This window comes from Python bivittatus, unplaced genomic scaffold (genome assembly GCF_059951505.1).
Source record: "Python bivittatus isolate LINGU-HERP-01145 unplaced genomic scaffold, Pbiv_v1 ctg000340_np1212, whole genome shotgun sequence".
In the NCBI taxonomy this organism is placed as follows: Eukaryota; Metazoa; Chordata; class Lepidosauria; order Squamata; family Pythonidae; genus Python; species Python bivittatus.
The window spans coordinates 1,560,095-1,575,383 of record NW_028277056.1 but is presented as its reverse complement, the minus strand read 5'-3'; the positions used below and the strand labels follow the sequence as shown (position 1 = coordinate 1,575,383).

Here is a 15,289-nt window from a genome sequence, read left to right as displayed (position 1 = left end):
AAGTCATGAATAAAACATTGAAGAATGGAGGGTCCAGGACACTGCCCCTTACCCAATACATCTTCATGAGGAATCACTAATAAGCCCCCTTTGAGTATGATTTTTGAGCTAGCTATGTATTCACAATTGTCCTGGCATTTAGCAAGTTGCCATGGAATTGTTTGTCCAATACGTTGCTGAAATCAAGATATGTTATGTTTACTGTATCCCCACAATCTACAAAAAAAAAAAAAATGCCCCTCCAAAATCAACTAAAATTAGGCAATAAGTCTTGTTCTTGGCAAATCCATGCTGATTTCTAGTAATACTATACTGTTGTCAAGATACCTAAAATGGTTTTATTATGTCTTCTAGGAATCTTTGCAGATTCTGATGCCAGACCTGACTGGCTTCTAGGTCTTTGGGAGGGCCTCCTTTTCGGAGAGAGGGACAAGATTTGCCTGGCACTTCATTCCTCCTCTGGGAATGGAGAGAAGCTCTGCAAACAATCTGTGGAACTGGACCCAATGCATGGAGGAACCGGGGCCCACTTCACACTATGGCCACGGAAAATATGTACCCCTTCAGACAAGGGTTTGCTTACTTGTGGAACTAACTGCCACAAGACTGGGGACTAGGCACTTGAAGAGCATGCTTGCGTCTGATGCTTCAAGGACCTCTGGCAGCATTAATTCAGATTCTTGTATCTGACTGCAAAGACAGGATGAGAACTTCATCTGTGCAAAGGCCTCCTTCCTCCACAGGTATGCTGGGCTCGGTGTGGGTTGACGGGGAAGGAGCTGGACTAGGAATGGGGAGACCCAGGTTCTAGCCCCTCTTCAGTCCCAGAACTATGGGCCAGTCCCCTCCCTCTCAAATCAGCCTACCTCCCAGGATTGTTGTTGTGGGGGAAAAGTTGGAGGGAGCGCTATGTACACTGCCTTTAGCTCCTGGAAGAAAGACAGAATGGAAAGCTAACACATAAATAAAAGCCAGGATATTTTAAACTCATGTTAAGCTAGAATAGGTAGATTCACACGTTGCACTGTGCCCAGATCGGACAGGCATTGCACGTAAACTGAGCCTGTCTTTTCCTTAAAGCAAAGGGGATGCAGCGTCCAGCCAACCCACCTCAAGGATTCGCTGCCTAGCAGCTCTGATTTACAGAACCAAACACTCCTGCCCCCCGCCAAAGATGCACTTGGGAAAAGATGTCCAGACTTTGCATTTACGCAGGATGGCTGAGCGCTGGGGAGCCTTACGTCTGAACAGGGCTACCCCAGTTGCATCCACACGGGGCTGGGAACAGGTGGGGCTTTAGCACACCTGAACCCCCCGGTGCCCTCCAGCTTCATTAAGTTGAGCAAAAATGCGGCCCATTTCCCATCTTCAGATGATGAAAATGCTCTTGCAGCCCTAAGCTGTGGGGGGTGTTAAAGCGTGGGCCCATCTCTTTTCCTGCCCAAACAGGCGGGGCCTGCAGGGCTTAAGCCCTTCTGCTCACTCGCTGGGCTGTCCTCAGATGGCCACCCATCCTCTTCCTTGGGCAGAGAAGGGCCCTGGGCGGCTCCAGAGCTTGCATCTCTGGGTTCTGGAGGCAGGTCCCAGGAAAGGTGGTTCTCTGCTTTGACGCTCCAAGTTCTGTCCTGAATTTAAAAGCAGTTTAGGTACGTCAGGCTTGGTTAACATCTCTGTTTTAAGTGCAATTGTTAACAACTAACTAGTCCCCATCCAGAGGTGATGTAACTTCTGACTCTTCTCTTATTAAGCCTTAAACAATCCAGTTCCCCCAGTCACTCACGACTGACCTCTTACTGACTATTCTCTTCTGAAACTCACTACCACTTGATCTGAGGACAGACAAATCGAGACAGCTTTAAATTGAGAGTTGTTGGATGTAAGCAGAAGGCAACCAGCCAACAGCTCTTTCTGCTGAGGCTACGTGCAGCCCGAAAGCACTCAGAGAAGATACGGGGTTGCCAGGTCCTTGTTGGAAGAAGTCCTGCGCTGCGGTGGATAACCCAGATCTTGCGCCCCGGCGCACACTGCGATGTTGCGACAGGCACCCCTGGGCTCTCCGAACCCCAAGGGAGCTCCGTCAGAAAAAGAGATGGTGCTCTGAGGGGTCTGGCGAGGACTTGTCTGGGCCTGCCCCACCCCGCGAAGGCCGCTGGTTCTCCGCTGCTGTTGGGAGAGGCGTGGGTGAAATTCCAGCAGCGGAGAAACCACCAGCTGCTTCTGCTGCTGGGCACAAAGCGCCTGAGGGCCAGGGTCTCCAGGACAGCTAGCGGGGCAGGAGGCGAGAGGGAAACAAACGGCTGGGCTGGCGGCCGAGGCGGAGCGGATCCACGCCCGGAAGGAGGGCGGGCGAGCTCCTGTGGCAGGAAGCAAAACAGAAGCTCGGCCGGGAGAGCAGGGCTCCCGATGCCCGGGGATGCCCGGGACGGCAAAGCCCATCCTCGTATGGCAGAGGCTGAGGGTGGCAGGAACGACAGTCCGACCCGTCTCAGTTGTGAAAGGGGGCTAGACGCACTTCAGTGCCTCTGTCCAGCCAGCCCCCTCCCCACAAGCATCCAGCGAGCAAGAACAGACCGGAAAAAACACTGCGATGTTCCCGGAGGAGAGCGAGAGCCCCACGTGCTGCTTTGGGGCTGGCAGCCTCAGGGTGCTCCTGCCACGTTCCCAGGCTCACTCAGAAGTCCAGAAAAATCCATAAGTGCACAGCGAGGAAAGCAACAAGGAAGCAAAGTGTGTGTGTGTGTGGGGGGGGAGAATCCCAATCTTTCCACCCTTCTGTGCCAGTAACTATCGCCAAACGCAAGAGCGAGAGACTCCCCTGCGGAGCTTCGGGGAGAGAGCAAACCAATCTCCCCGAGAGGAAAACGCCGCCTCCTTCTGATTTCTCTGAAACCACAACTGAAGCCACCCCTGCCTTGACCAAATCTCTCCCCCCCGCCCGACTTTTACCAGAAGACGCAGTTGGATGTTTCCAAGGAGTCTGCGCAAGGGAGGCCGGCTCAGGGTGGAAAACGTGTTTTGGAAAGCACAGTTTGCAGAGAAGCCCTGAAAGTCCAGGCCAAGCTAAAGCTGGCGCTATAATAACACCCCTCCGCAGTAAGCTGGCATTTATCTCCTGCCACTAAATGGGGGTTTTGAATAGAGCGGGCCTGGACCGGCTGGTGTCCGGTCGTTCAGGGCCGGACTTCGGCAGAACCACAAACTCGAAACAGGCACAGACGGCAGCGGGACACCCATCCTGCCCCCACCCCCGAGTCTCCTTAAAATGGGGCACCTCCCACGCTGGACCAGGATAAAATGGGCTCGGGAAGCTTGTGGGCAGCTCTGCGTGCTGGGAACCCTGCTGGTGCCTTCCCAAGCTGGGTGAATCAGGCCGGCACGCAGCCGTAACGTGGTTTATTTATCCGGGCACGGCATGTTCCGTGAATCCAGCCCCTGAGCAACCTGTTCTGGCTGGGGAACTCCAGAGTCTCGCCCAATCCTGAGAAAGCTTATTTTATTTAGCAATCGGGGTTGAAACTGCCACCCCACCTGACATGGAAAGAGCCGGGCACGTTCGTCACGGCCACTTTGCACTGGCAAATTTAGGGGTGCAGCTGAAGCTCCGCCAGGCGCTCTGCCCCCCCAAAGCACACTGAAGGGGTCTCTGAGGACAACCGGGTGAGCAAGGGGAGGGGGCCAAGGCCAGATGTTCGTTGCCCCAAAGGCCTGGCTGCGTTGCATGGTCGATCCAGACCTCCCTCTTGACCCTGGAAAACAAACGTCTCCCCAGACCATTTTTTCTTCCCTTGCAAGCCAGCGAGAGCAAAGGAAACGTCCGGCTTGAAGAGAAGAAGTTCCTAGCGGGTGGGGGGCCTGCAGGGAGGGGAGACTTTCTCAGTTCTAGCCCCATTTAAAACACCGACCATCTGCTGCCCCCCACTCATTGCCCAGAATAGACTCTCCCCTATGTGCTCGCCCTAAGTTTCTAATGTTTGCGGTTTATTCATAAATAGATATACTATCTGTTTGGAAACTTTGCAAAAAAAGGAAACCTTAAAAAGAAACACCATCAGCAGAAAGAAAATTCCTAAAAGGCTGGGGTAAAAAGCATTGAGACTGAAATACGGGAGGTTTGGCACTGCCCACAGCGGAGGACTGGTGGTGAAGACCAGTGTTTCTCAACCTTGGCAAGTTTAAGATGCATGGACTTCAACTCCCAGAATTCCCTAGCCAGCACGCATGGACTTCAACTCCCAGAATTCTACAGCTAACATGTTGGCTGGGGAATTCTGGGAGTTGCATACATCCTCAAGTTGCTGAGGTTGGCTGGTTAAGCCACTGTTTCTCAACCTTGGCAACTTTAAGACGTGTGGACTTCAACTCCCAGAATTCCCCAGCCGGCATAAAGTTGCCACGGTGAGAAACACTGTTGAAGGTGAGGGAACCTGCAGAAATGACTAAACTGACTTCTTTGATCAGAGAAAAGAAAATATCTATATTTACTGCTGACTGGAAACCCCTTACAGACTTCTCATGCGAAACAGAAAAAAACGAACTTACGATTTATGGTTTTGATGATTAGGAAAAAACTAGATAATAGAAAAAAGAGAGCTTCTCTTTTTGTAACCATAGAGTAAGAGATAATTTTTGCAATTATATTTGCTGCAAAGAAAATCAGAAGCTTCCTCTTTCTATTTCCTTTTACCTTTTCTTTTTGCACTTTTTTCTTTCTTCTCCCTCTTTACTTTATACTAGCCTCGGTTACTTTTTATCTTCTTCTTAAAACTTTTCATAACACTTATATGGGACACTGAAATACGGGGAGGGGGCTGCCTCGATTGCAGAGCCAGCTTATCCTTCAGTAGAGCCCCCGCCCCCCGAAAAAGCAGATGTTAAACACATCCACGGTGGGATGTGAAAAGGGGCTGGTGCACAGCTCCGTCCTGAACCATAAATACCACAAACAGCGTCAGCTTCTTCGCATTACGTTTTCAGGGTAGGAAACGTCTGCTGAAGCAGCTGCGCCGAATTCTCCGCGCCTGTCTGGAGTCGAGCTCGTTTGCGCTTTTAAAGGTTTGGCTGACGGAAGCCGGGCTTGACCAAAGAACTCCTGACACCCACGGACGACAGAGAGACCTCCCGGAAAGGAACACCGCGATAAAGCAAAAGGAAGTGGGGCGTCTTCCCCACTTCACCAAATTCTTCTGCGCTGAGCTGTCACAAGCCACAAGAGGACTCGAAAGCCTAGTTATTACCTCACCCACCTGAAATGTCACCTATAGAAATCCCAGATTCTGCTCCCCAAAAGTAGAACCATCAACCTTTCCCCCCACATTATACCACTCTTTGGCTTCAGCAACACACAAAAAGAGCTGCGGTGAACATAGGAAGCAGCATTACCTTTTGTACAGTGAGTCCTCGTTTAGCGACCACAATTGAGACCGGCCACTCAGTCGCTAAGCGCAGCAGTTGCTAAGTGAAACCATGGCTGTGCTGACGATGTGACTTCAGCTTTCCTTTGCTTTACAGACCTGCGAAGGTCATAAATGTGAGGACTGGTCACAAAGTTCCTTCTTCATTACTGTCCTAACTGCGAATGGTTGCTAAACGAGGATTACCTGTAACTTAAAATCAGGGGAGCCTGGTCTCAGCTGTTCAACCTAACAAACTTTATTAAAAAGCTGATAACTTTTAATAAAGTTTGTTAGGTTGAAAAGCTGAGACCAGACTCCCCTGATTTTTGGCTCTCATAAACTGCCATACCTTTCTTCCTACCATGCCTGCAATAACTTCGTTTCTTTTGAAACACCTGAGAAAGTACAGGGCTGTCTTTTTCAAACCCCTAAATATTCTTCCCTCTTTCCCATCAATTTCTATACCAGCATGGTCTTTAAGCATGCAAGATCATGGAGATCTTGCAAACATCCATCTGCCAATAGGTTTACTGAACCTCCGTGTTCAGTAGCAGTGCACCTCCAAATAATTCCCCCCTCCGCCCGGAGCAAAGAGCAAAGACATTGCCATCTGGCTAAAAAGCTGAGAAAGGCTTTTACTCTAGCCAAAGAAGAATTCCTACCTTCGTGTTCGCTACTTCTAACTCAAGCAAAAAGTCCCTCTAAAACAAAACAAAATAAAACCAGAAAAAATCAAGAAAAAAATAACCATATAAAACTACCCTAAATATAACTCTCTTTGCCAACTTGTTAGCTGAAAAAACAACAGCACTGTCTCCTAGGAAAGAAAGTGCAATAAAAAATTAACACAACAATTGTCTTTCAAGATTATTAATAGCCACAATAAAAAAGATACGTGCAAAAGATTTTCAGCTCTGGGCTCAAAGATTTGCTGTGCGCTACCAGCCCAGGTGACGCACAATCCAATGTTGTAAAAAACACATCCTGGTTCTTAGTATATATACAAACAGGCACAGTAACAAAGGCTGCAGCCTAGGACAAAGTCCAGACTGGAATAGGCAAGGCGTACCGCCGCACCAGGGCCTTTAGGATCGGAGAAAGGAACTAATTTTGTGGCCGTGGGCATCGGTCCCTGACTGTCCGGACACCAGCCAAGCGCACTTTAGCACAGGGACTTCTTTAAAAAGCAGCACAGCTGGTCAGAGAAGCAACAGGTTTCCTCCCCTCCGCTGCCTCTTCTTAATCCCTGATTCTTCCTGGCAATAAATGTCTTCCTGGCAAATGGCGGGTCTTGCTCAGGACCCTCGGATGGCTGAAATGGCTGCCTCTGTTGCATAAGCTGTCCGGGGTCGAACTGATTATTAGATGAAAATCTAACCAAGAAATAAATAAAATTGGAGAATCAGGAGGGGGCAAATTTTCGGCTGCTCAGCCCAAGCCTGGCAGCATGCAGAAAACAGCAGGACTCCCACTGCACTCTCGAGCGACAAATGAATCAACTGCGTTTTAGTTTAAGGTGCCGTTTTGTATCGAAAGGCATTCGTTTATGGTTCTGACAACCTAGAAAAGTGGGTTAATTGAGTCAGCTATGAGTCAATTAATTTTACCCTGGCATCTCTTGCCAGCGCAGCCAGTAGGAGTCCATTGTGCAGGTCTGCCCTTGCCCAGGGTTAGAATGTCGATGGAGATTCCGTGCCATCCCCGCAGCTCCCCTGAGCTTCACGTGTGGGGTCTGAAGGCCAGGGAAGCTGAGGAAAGGAAGGCGTTTGAGGGGCGAGGGGGTCCTTTCAGACCCAGTGAGTCAAGCTGGCTGGGTTCACACAGCACACAAATCCTGTTTAACCCCATTTCTGCATTCACGTAACAGAGAGCCGGGGTGGCCTACTGGTCCGGGTGCTGAATTAGGACTGAGTTCAAGTTCAACCCAGGTTCAAGTCCATCCCTGGGGGACTTTGGGCCAGTCCTTCTCTCTCAGCCAGCCTGCCTCACAGGGTTGTTAGTGTGGAAGAAAAAAATGGAGAACTCTATGTATGCCATCTTAAGCTTCTAGACCAAACCTATCAAATATAAATAACATTTTATACCCTGCAAAATAAGTAATATTACAGCTTAGCAGGAGAGCCTAGTTCACACAACACGGGCAACCCATGGACACCACGTGAGCCACGACCTTCCTACCCTGTTTTAGCCAAGCTACCACACTTTGCAAACCCAGCCCTAAACGCACACCAGACTAAATTTGCACAGTTCACCCCAACTGCACAGCAGCAGGGGAGGAGAAGGGGTACGTGAGCACCTAACTGCAGCCAGGAGGCTTTTCAAGGACAGATAGAAAAGTTTCTCTTTATCAGTTTATTCCAAAGGACGTTATTCATTTTACCCTGCCTCCCCCAGCAAGGGAGTGAAGGATGTGGAGGAATCCTGCCAGCACCTCCTGGGGCTTTCGGAGAAAGAGATCCTGGTTCATAAAACAATCTCTGTTTTAGGAGGTTGTACTGAACCACAGCCATAACTTGTTCCAAACAGAAGGTCAGATTTCAAAAAGTAGACTATGGATCATCCCATTTAAAATAAACTACCAGCAAATCTAGGTAAAATATCTGGGCAACTAATACCTACAATGTGCCCAGCCACACATATTCCCGTCTAAACAGCTACAGCATGGGGCCTCCAGGGCCGGCAGAGGCGCGTGGAGATTGAGGAGGTTAGTGGGCACAGCCCCGCCAGTGTTTTCCTTCAGGTTCTCACCAAGGGCTTTCGCCAGCTCTGGGAGGGTGCCAGGTGGTGGCCGTAGCGAGGGGTATGAAAAGTTTGTTTTGGTTTTTTCTCTGCCAGGGTTTCTTGACTGGCTCGGCAGAGTTGCCAAGGTTCAGCGGCTTTTCATCTGCCACACAGACGGAACATGATGTGCCCAGTCAGAAGGAGAAAAAGAGTTGTAGAGCAAGGAAAAACTCTAGTTAGCACCAGACCTGGCACTGCCCTCTCTTCCCTCCACTTGTGCCCACCCTCCCACCATTCCAGCCACCACCAGTGCTTGAAGGTCACAGGGGGCAAGGGTGGGGCTGGTCCCCGGACATGCCGGAACAGATATGTCACCAGGCGCAGCGTGTGCAAAGGATCCCAGCCGTGGGCTTCTCTGTGCCTGTGCAAAGCCACCCGGGGTGGGCTGTCTGTGTCACCTACCCAGCTGACACGAAATTCCCTTCCAGCCACTCTCCTCTCCCCCTTGGCAGCTGCTTGTTACCCCCCACACCTCCAGCGGGAGGGCCTGAGCCCAGGATCTGCTGCACGGAGAGCAGGAACAAGCACGCAAGGATGCTCGTCATAGTCAGGGAGCACTCACTAACTCGGCAACGGCACCAGCGGAAAAGCGGAAATCCTGCAGGGTTTTCCTGTGTGTTTCTGTGAGAGAGAAGAGGCACAAGGCTTATCTGGGATTCCAACCCAGCACCAGAAATAAGAGCCGTGCTCCTCTGCCTTCTCCAAGAGACACACAGCCTCACACAATAAATATTTGGCAATCCACTCCGGCTGCTGACCTGCGTGCTCTTATCAGTGGAAAGTTAAATCCAAATCGTCTCTGTAGGACTGACTCTTACGCAGACATGCAGCGACTAAGCGGGAAACGTTTCTCCTCCGGATTACGCCGCCTGGCATCCTTGCGTTTCATTTTGCTGGCTTTGATCTGTTCTCAGGCCACTTTCCACCCACCAAATGCTGGATGGACGGTCCTATCCAGCCTGGGAACCAGAGAACGGTTGGCAACCGAACACAGGGAGGCACCCACTGGCCTATTCCGGGCGGGAGGGACGCTTTCAAAGCAAGCCTTGTGCCCTCCCCTCGAAGGAATCCCAGGAACTTCGCGGTCTCTCAGAGGAAATCAAGGGAGGCCCTGTCGGGAAGGGCTGGGGCGGTGGGGCAGATGTGGCCGAGGCAAGAGCTGTGCTACCAGCTGTGTCACCCCCTCCGGCCTCTGGCACAGGGAAGCCGCTCCCAGCAAAGGGGGCTGGGGCTCATTCCTGGAGAGCCTCAAGACTGCATGGAGACCCAAGCGGGGTTCCCAAGTTGCGGGAAGCCCCGACTTGTTGGCCAGGATTTGGAGGCGAAGACCTGCAGGGCACGAGGGTTGAATTCACTCGGCACACGGAGGCAAAGGCGTGTGCTTAGGGAGAGGAGAGGTGGGAGGGCAGCCGTGTGGCCCCTCAGTGGGCAACGGTTCTGGGCTTCAGCTCCCCACACCTAGCCTGGCAAAATGCGCCAAAGAAAACTTCCTCGCGGTACCACCGGCATCTGCTTTTTTCACTTCGAAGCCAAACTCGGAAAGGCGTCCTTAAGAACGTCTCCTCCGCGGGCTGGAGGGGAATGGGCTGAACTCCCTCCGCGCTCGCAGACCGGCGAGGGGGCAGGAAACACGGACAGCCCTTCCGACGACCCCGGGCCCGCGCTGCCTTAGTCTGGGCCGCCGCTAGATGGAGGCGGCGGGCAGCCCCGCGTCCCCGCCGCCGCTCGCCCGGCGCTCGGCAACCCTGGCCCGGGAGCCTCGCGCTTTCCAGCGGAAACGCTCGTCTCAAATGACTGGCCGAAAGGTCACCCTCGGAGCGCGCAGGGCCGGGGCTGCAACGCGCCCCAAGCGCCGGGAGGCTCGGCAGAGGCCCCGCTCGCCCGCCGGAACGCTTCGGGCGGCGCTCCCCAACGCGGCGCCCGCCAGCCAGCCTCCCGGGGCCGCTACGCCGCAGCCCCGCGCGGGGGGCGCAAACAGCCGCGCGGAGGGGCGGCTGCGGGGCTCGCGCGAAGCGAGCGCGGCGGCACGAAGGCGCGACTCCGCGCCGCCTCGGGGGGCTCGCGCCCGGCGCCCGGCCCCCCGGCCCCCCGCGGCCGGGCCCCAACCCGGCGCCCGCGCAGGCGAGGCTCACTCACAGCACGCAGAGGGCGAAGGCTCCGGCCACGCTCTCGCTGTCGCGCACCAAGAAGCTGCCGTCTCGCCCGGCCCGCGCCAGCAGCTCTTCGGCCGCCGCCCGGCTGAGGTCCTTGTGGTACCAGAGCGGGGCCGCCGCGCCCGCCATGCCCGCCATGCCCGCCGCCGCCGCCGCCGCCATCCGCCCGCCGGGCGCGCCGAGCAGCGGGCGGGCCGTGGCGCTGGCGCTGGGGGCTCCTCAACGAAGGCCGGCGGGCCGAGGACCCCGCGAGTGCCCGCCGGCTGGCCCCGAGGGCCGCATGGGGCGCGGCGAGGCTCCCCTCCGCTCAGGGCATGCCGCCGCGCGCCCGGGGAACTGGGCGCCCCGCGGCGCTCCGGCCGGGCTCGCCCCCGCGCCTCTTCCCGGGCAGCCGCGTCCGCCGGCGGGCGGGGACTGGGGCTTCCGCAGCGGGCGGGCGGGCTCCGAAGCTTGCCGGGCACCTTCCTGCCGCCGCCGCCGAGCCGAGCCAGCCGAGCGCGGCGCAGCGGTGCCCCCGCGGCCGCCGGGCAGCAGCGCCTTCCCGGGCTGGCGCAGCGCCTCTCTTCCTGCGCAATGGAGGCCCCCGCCGGGCGACTGAGCATGCGGCGGGCGGAGGAGGAGGAGGAGGGAGGAGGAGGAAGGAGCGCGGTGCCCAGGAGCGTCGCCGGGGGCAGCGCCGGGCCGGCCTCCGCCTCCGCCTCCGAGGGCAGCCCCGCGGCGGGCGGCTCCCACAGGGCGGCCCTCCCCGGGGGGGCGCTCAGCCAGGCCCGGCGCGCAGGCGGCCTCGGCGCACCGAGCCCCGCGCCAGCCGGGCGCGCGGGGCACAGCTGGCGAGCCGGGGCGCCGCGAGCGCGTTCGGCGAGCGGGCCCCGCGGGAGGGGCCGGGCGCGTCGCCGGAAAGGCGGCAGGGGCGGGCGGGAGGCGCGGGAAGCCCCCGAGAAGGCGGGGCGCGGCGCGGCGCCAGGGCAGCCCCCGCTGCAGGGTCCCGGACCTGCGTCGGCCGCCCAGGCGCCGCGGCCGGCAGCGAGCCCGGCTTCGGGAGGAGCCCGGGGGGGGAACACCCCGGGCAAGGGGGCGGGGCTTAGTAAACCCGGGCAAACTCTTCACGTGGGGAAGCTGGTGCCCGCCGACCTTCTCTTTCTCCCGAACGCGTCGTTGCCGAGCCCGCTGCTTCGCCCGGCAGTGAAGCCGCCGCAGGAAAAAGCGACCCCGACGCGCCAGCCGGAGCCGGGCTGCCTGTCCCCAGCACTGTGTAGCCCCACGGGGTTAACGCAAGGTGCAGATCCCGGATTTGCAGGGCAAGCCCCTGGTGAGAAGGGACCTGGGGGCGCTTCTAGGGCAACCCCCTGCCCAGGAAATCCTCCTTATTTTGAGTTTGGATCTCTCTCTGCCCCACCTGTTGACTCTTGTCCCACCCTTGGGCCCTCTGGAGAATCAACCCCCCCTTCCCTGGGGCAGCCCTTCAAGGATTGCCCCCGGGTCTCCCCTGCACCCAAACCGCGACACCCCGGCCTGGCTCACCAGGCGCGCAAAGCCGGTGCTTGGGTTTCCACAGCAGAGCAAACCCCAACCTTCATCTCCCTCTTAGCTGAGGCTGGCAATGGCGGGTGACCCCAGCCTGGGCGAGGGTAATGCCCACCCACTCAGAAGGCATCCTGCCCTTTCTGCCTAGGCCTGCCTGGTCTCCTCCTCCTTTCCGCGGCCTTCATTCTCCTACCTCCAAATTGGGCTCTTCCAGCGGCCCGGAAGGCTCGCCTGCCGCCTCCTGCCTGAAGTACCCTCGGCCTTCCTGCCGGACATCACAGGAGTTAAACTCCGGCCTCTTGGAGGAAGCCGGGAATCTGCCTGAAGCCCTTGAGGGCTGAAAAGTCCATCTGGCTTTGAAAAAGGAAGTTGCAGAGCGAATCGGTCAGTGTGTATATCCAGCAAAAGAAGAAGAATGCTCAAGAGACGCTCTCCCCTGAACATCTAGGGGGAAGATCGCAAGGAAAGCTTCAGGGGAAGTTTGGATCCTGTTTGGAATGGGCAAAAGAGATTAGTTGCAACGCCGTGTTGCAAGTCAGCTGGGTGTCGGGGAAAACCATCCCCAGAAGGAGAACAAGTTAGTCAGTTCTGGCCTGCTTCTGAGGAAAAGGAAATTTCAGGCCCGGCCCAGACCCACAGCTGCTCTGGTGGGCATCCAGCGTCCATGGGAGCCCAACGGGCGGGGGGGACCATCGCTGGCCCCCCGCAGTGGGTCCCCAGAGGCTGATGCTGACCTCCCAGCCTGGGGGAAGCAAGGACCCCCTTGGCCAAGAGGTCTTCCCAGTCCTGGTTGCCGCAAGGCCACGTCCGGTGGCGACAAAATGACAAGGCCGATGTGGCCTGCAGCATTCGGAACCAAGGTGGGCAGAGGCACCCTGGATCCAGAATGGGCACCCAGCCTGTGCCCGTCAGGGCAGACAAGGTACCATTAATACGCCACACAATATGTGGCAGACTTGTGAAAAGATGGAAGACAATATTCAAAGCCAGGAGAGTCAGAGTTGGGACCATTGCACATTTTTGAGGGAGATGACTCTAAACTAAACAAAAAGGAGTTTATTGTATTCTTACTCCTGACTACAAACTTAAGAGTTGCTCAAAACTGGAAATTTCTAAGTAGCCTGTCACTGAATTGGCAGGCTAAAGTACTGTGTAGTCAGTTGTTCTTATGGAAAAAGTGACTCTGAACGTGAATATTGACTTCTCAGAGGGATGAATCACATTTTTATCTGATCTGGAAAGATTGTATAAATTATGCTAATAATAATCACTTTTATTGATCATTGTTGTACGTAACCTGTGATTGAATGTTGAGATATATTATTCTGGGCTATTATTTTGCATTCTTGTTTCTTCTTGCCTTGCAGAATATAAAAATGCAGGGGCAGCCTTTAAAAACTGCACCACCACGTGGCCTTGCACCCAGCTGACCATCTCCACCCAGGGCCCTGATCAGTGTCTGGAGGCTCTCAGGATGGGGAGAAGCAAGGAGGCGCCCGTTTCTTTGGAAGCCCAGTGATCCCGGGCTCCTGCCGACCTTGATTCTTGATGGGGTCATGCAGTTTGGGGGTCTTCCTGGACTCACTGTGCTGCTGGCAAAGCGGGTGGAGGCTGAGCCAGGAAGCTCTTTGCCCAGCTTCATCTGGGGTGCCAGTTGCGGCCTTACCTGGAACAGGATGCCCCGGGGACGGGCGTTCCTGCCCTTGTAACCTCTCACCTGGATTACCGTCATTCGCTTTACATTGGGCTGCCCTTGAAGACTACTTGGAAGCTTTAACTGGTGTGAAACGCAGCGACCGCTGTGCCTGCTGGGCGCTCTCGTGGCAGCACGTGAGACTGTTGCTGGGTGGGCTGCACTGGCTACCGATCTGTTTCTGAGTGCTGTTGATTACTTTTAAAGCCTCTACATGGCTGAGGACATTGGGGGGGGGGGGTCCATGAATCTACCCACCCACTCCAAGGCACAGAGAATGTCTGTTGACGGTCCCCCACTATCGAGTGCCAAGAGGGGAGAAGGGCTGAAAATGGGAAACCCCAGCCTTGTGACCTTGGCTCTTCCCGAGATCTTTCGGGTTTGACGGTTATGTGATGGTCACAGGGGTGAGTGTTATTTTAGCTGGGGGGGCAATTGGGGTGGCTTAGGTCTGCTCCGAGGGGAGGCATCTCCAGCAGAGCCAGAAAAATACCTCCTTAGGTTCCCAACTTTGCCTCCTGGAAGAACAGTGTAGGAATCACCCTTGCAGAGGGCAAAGGCTTGGCAGGGCGAGTTTCCACCAATGTGTACAAGACACACTTCTGCCCGTTTTGTGCCTGTGGTTAGAAACTGCACCCGGCCTGAAAAAAGGTGCCCCCCACCCACCTGGCCCCTCTTGTGGTGCCCGCCAGCAGTGGCCGGTGTGTGGAGTCAGCACCCCCTGCTGGCCACCGGCAGAGCCTCGGGTGGGGAAGAAGCGGGCAGAAGCCAGCGCTTGGTTCTGAAGGCTGTCCGAACCCAGGGAACCGAGATCTTGATAGGGTGCCATGCATGGCACTGTTTAGCCTCTTCTGCTGACGTTTTGTGGCTAAACATCATGTGGTTTCTTTGGCTTTGGCTTGGTCAGGGTATGAACCCAAGCCGTCCCTCAAGGCTTGTTCAGGGGATCATGGTGAAAGCCAACCATATTTTAGCATTTTAGGAACATGGCATTTTTCTTTGCAAGGAGGCCACACTGGCACCAGGGAAGTCACTCCTTTTGCAAATAAGATTGTGCCTTTTTTTTTTTTTGAGAAAGATCTCTTTGGGGACCAGAAACCCTATCAAGCGTCCCAAGCCGTCTCATGAAGCTCAGGAGGCAAGCCTGCTTCTCCTGGGACATTTTCCTACAGGTTTACATGTTAAACACAAGTCTGGCAACCTTTCAAACCAGCTCTAAGCAAGCCCGTGTGAGACCCACCAAGCAGTTTGGAAAATGCCAGTCTGGGTTTTGCAGGAAGATGCCCCTGCAGATGCCAGGTCCCTGTTTCCTGCCAGTGCCCAAGCCAAAATCGCCATGGAGGGCAGTGCCCAGCAGCTGGAGCGGGGAGGGGACTTGTCTGCTGCAGCCCACAGGATCCAGCAGGAGCTGAGCAGATCCCAATCCCTGCGCACACTGCTAACCGCATTGTCCATGAAGCGTCCAGTTGAGGTCCATGGAAAATTCCTGAAGAGGATGCTAAGTTGCCTTGGCTAGTGGGCTGGGGAAGCAACAAAGGCAGTGATGTGAAAACTTGCCATGAAGAAGTTATTGGGGCTGTTCCTCCTCCAGTTAAGGGGATGTGAGAATGAGCCCGGACTTTTCCACCAGAGGTCCCACCCCTCTGAAGTGGGATCTGGGGAGTTGACTGCTGCTTGAGCACTGTTCTTCACCTGAACAGGTGAGGGACAAAGATCACAGGCACGACAACCACACTGACAACTGG

The 15,289-nt window shown here is 55.3% G+C and overlaps 1 protein-coding gene across 2 annotated transcripts in view; it reads right to left on the bottom strand.

Annotated features, from left to right (window-relative positions):
• INPPL1 (inositol polyphosphate phosphatase like 1) overlaps nt 1–11,002 on the bottom strand; it is a 53,828-nt gene extending 42,826 nt beyond the window's left edge. For both annotated transcript variants that reach the window (XM_088140378.1, XM_088140379.1), the window contains exon 1: nt 10,311–11,002. In XM_088140378.1, coding sequence (XP_087996504.1) covers nt 10,311–10,489 — 179 coding nt within the window. In that variant the 5' untranslated portion in view covers nt 10,490–11,002. The remainder of the gene's footprint in view (nt 1–10,310) is intronic.
• Between the last annotated feature and the right edge of the window lie 4,287 nt (nt 11,003–15,289).